The 2,579-nt window shown below is 42.8% G+C and overlaps 1 protein-coding gene across 2 annotated transcripts; it reads right to left on the bottom strand.

The window, feature by feature from the left end:
• Positions 1-207: 207 nt before the first annotated feature.
• LOC122931166 lies at positions 208-2,042 on the bottom strand. Of its 2 annotated transcripts, XM_044285171.1 has the most exons (3): positions 1,612-2,042; positions 1,279-1,366; positions 208-1,063 (listed from the first exon to the last, which is right to left on the bottom strand). In XM_044285171.1, the coding sequence occupies exons 1-3, from the start codon at positions 1,709-1,711 to the stop codon at positions 256-258; spliced, it is 996 nt and encodes a 331-aa protein (XP_044141106.1). In that variant the 5' UTR covers positions 1,712-2,042; the 3' UTR covers positions 208-255. The 2 variants fall into 2 exon arrangements, with proteins under 2 accessions (XP_044141106.1, XP_044141107.1); XM_044285172.1 differs by having other exon boundaries at positions 1,284-2,042.
• Between the last annotated feature and the right edge of the window lie 537 nt (positions 2,043-2,579).

The raw sequence follows: 2,579 nt of genomic DNA on the forward strand, positions 1-2,579 counted from the left end.
AGGGACAAACTTTGATACATGAATATATACTTTGAGGAACATCTAGACCATTCTCACACTGTAGAATTCATGTTCAGATAGGAAAAACAATGAAGCCTCAGAATCTGCAGATGCGGTGTATCTTCTAACTTTCTAAATGTATAATATATTGTTACAATAACAGTAGCTTTTGAACAGTACAGTAATCTTCTCATGGACTTACTTTGGCCTACATGAAACTTCATACAAAACAGTGAATATAAATCAACATTGCTCTTAAAGGCAATGAATACCCATTATAACTAAAATAAGTAAATATAACTGTTTAAACTTATGAAAAAGCACAACAAAATCCCCCTTCATTACAATGTAATCCAATAGAGATGTTGGGTTACATTGGAATGTCACAATGGGGTTTTCATTCAGAGTCTTTAGAGACATTAGTTCTTGTTTAAACTGTTCGTGACTCTCATGAAGATTCATTGAATGAGTCAATAACTTTGAGTGAAAGTCGGTGGTGACGACAGTATCCTCTACAACGGAATATAAGTCCGATAAATGTTTTTTCTGGTTCTCCATCTCTGCATGAATACTCATTAGGTTCCTTTTCAGTGAACCGATCTCAAGTTCCAATGTCTTAACGGAGATGGAATTAACAGCTGATACACCGGTGGCAATGACAGTGCCCACTACGGCAAAGATTATGGCGGCTGTAATTGCAGAAATGAACCGCTTTGGTCGTCGACTTGTTGAAAACTGTTCTCTGGTCATGGTTTTCCTTGTCTGTTCCAGGATCTGTGTAACTCTTTCTTGGGAATAGCCGATGTGCATTTGATACCAAATCTTTATCTCCGGAGACGAAATCTCAGAAATGTTGAACTGTCTCTCGACGAAGACACGTGGGTCCAAACTGACGTAGATCTTTTGGGATAGAATCCTCTTATTCGTCAAGATGAATCCCGTGGTATCCTGTAGCATGATCCCAGATGAAGGGCCTGGTACAGCAATCGGCTCGGCCTGGAACTCCTTCCCCAAGATCAGGACGATGTAGATAACGGCAACAACCCTCCGTGCCATTTTGCACCTGTAATATATTGTATGACAAATATAAGTACATACATCTTCCACTTTTTATCACTCCTGCAAGAAAAGAGTTAATACTACCATACATCTTTGATTTGGTAACATTTCTTTTCTTGGACAGAGCAAGTTCTCGATACAAAAGTGAGTCAAGAGATAATTAGTTACAGAGGAAAATACATGAGGATAGGTTAGTTCATTTGTATGTTCATACTATACCAATCCTGGGTTTCCGTCTTTAGCTGGAACCTTGTTATCTCTTTACTCTTCATCATCCGGCAATCCTTCCATTTGGCGAAGTTGTGACCTAGGATGACAAACACGTAATTGATTAATGTGCACCCATTTCTCTATAAATTCATCCCCCTTAGGAATTTTGATCTTGTAGACCACAGGTGACAATTTGTCAGTGACGACATAGGGTCCCTTCCAGGAAGGCAGGAACTTCCTTTCCTTCACCTGATCCCGGGCGAAGTTATAGAGATAAACCTGATCAGAAATTTGGTACTCCTTTTGAGTAGTCTTCAGATCATAGTAGGTTTTGGCACTCACGGCTGCTTTCTCCAGATTCTTCTGGGCAAATAACTATATGACAATATAGTGGCTTGTGATCCTGTGTCAAGTAAACCCCTGATTGGTCCGATAAGTTCATCTTGGAGATAGGAATCAAGAAAATATCGGCCTTCTATCTGAAACAAATCACATAAAAAATTAGGGTGATCACTTATTTGACATTTGTTAAGGATTTGACCTTTCTGCAGCGTCGCGACCTCTGATGAATTCTTGGAATTCCTGCTGCTCGCGGTGGCAGCAGCAGCAGCCCCCACCTTCGGAGAACACTGGATCACATCACAGCTTACAGGCGGCAGCTCACAGGTGGACGCTGAGATGATAGGATCACTCACTGGCAGCAGCAGCAGCCCCCACCTTCGGAGAACACTGGATCACATCACAGCTTACAGACGGCAGCTCGCAGGTGGACGCTGAGATGATAGGATCACTCACTGGAGAAGACACATTAGTGCAGGAATCATCGTGATTAGACTGTAACATAGACAACATGTTAGACATCTCCTCCTTGGCCTCAATTTTAGGGTCAGGAACACTGCAAGGCAAAGTAGGATTAGAAATCACATCAGATTCTTTTACAACCATCTCAGTAGCCTTGCACCGGCCTGGGCTCTGACCCTGCCCTGCCTGCATTATGGGGCTGAGCTGGGTCCTGCAGTTGCCCCTAAAAAAGACTCAGGCTGTTTTCCAGTTGACACCTGGGACATTTTACTAACGATCTCCTGTAATTTGGCCACTTGATCTGCCAACTGATCCAAACGATTGTTTGGTTTGCGCACAGTTTGGACCTCTGGTGCGCCCTTATTAGAAGTGGGTGACCGACTTCTAGGTGAGGTAGGGGATTCAGGCCTATTTTCCTTCTGTTGTCTGGGCCTGTTGTTCCAGCGTCTGTATCCCCCCTGGGGACCCCTATTGTAATATTGGGGACGGTAGTTAAACCTGCCAGCACT

Source organism: Bufo gargarizans, chromosome 3, assembly GCF_014858855.1.
Source record: "Bufo gargarizans isolate SCDJY-AF-19 chromosome 3, ASM1485885v1, whole genome shotgun sequence".
Classification (NCBI taxonomy): domain Eukaryota; kingdom Metazoa; phylum Chordata; class Amphibia; order Anura; family Bufonidae; genus Bufo; species Bufo gargarizans.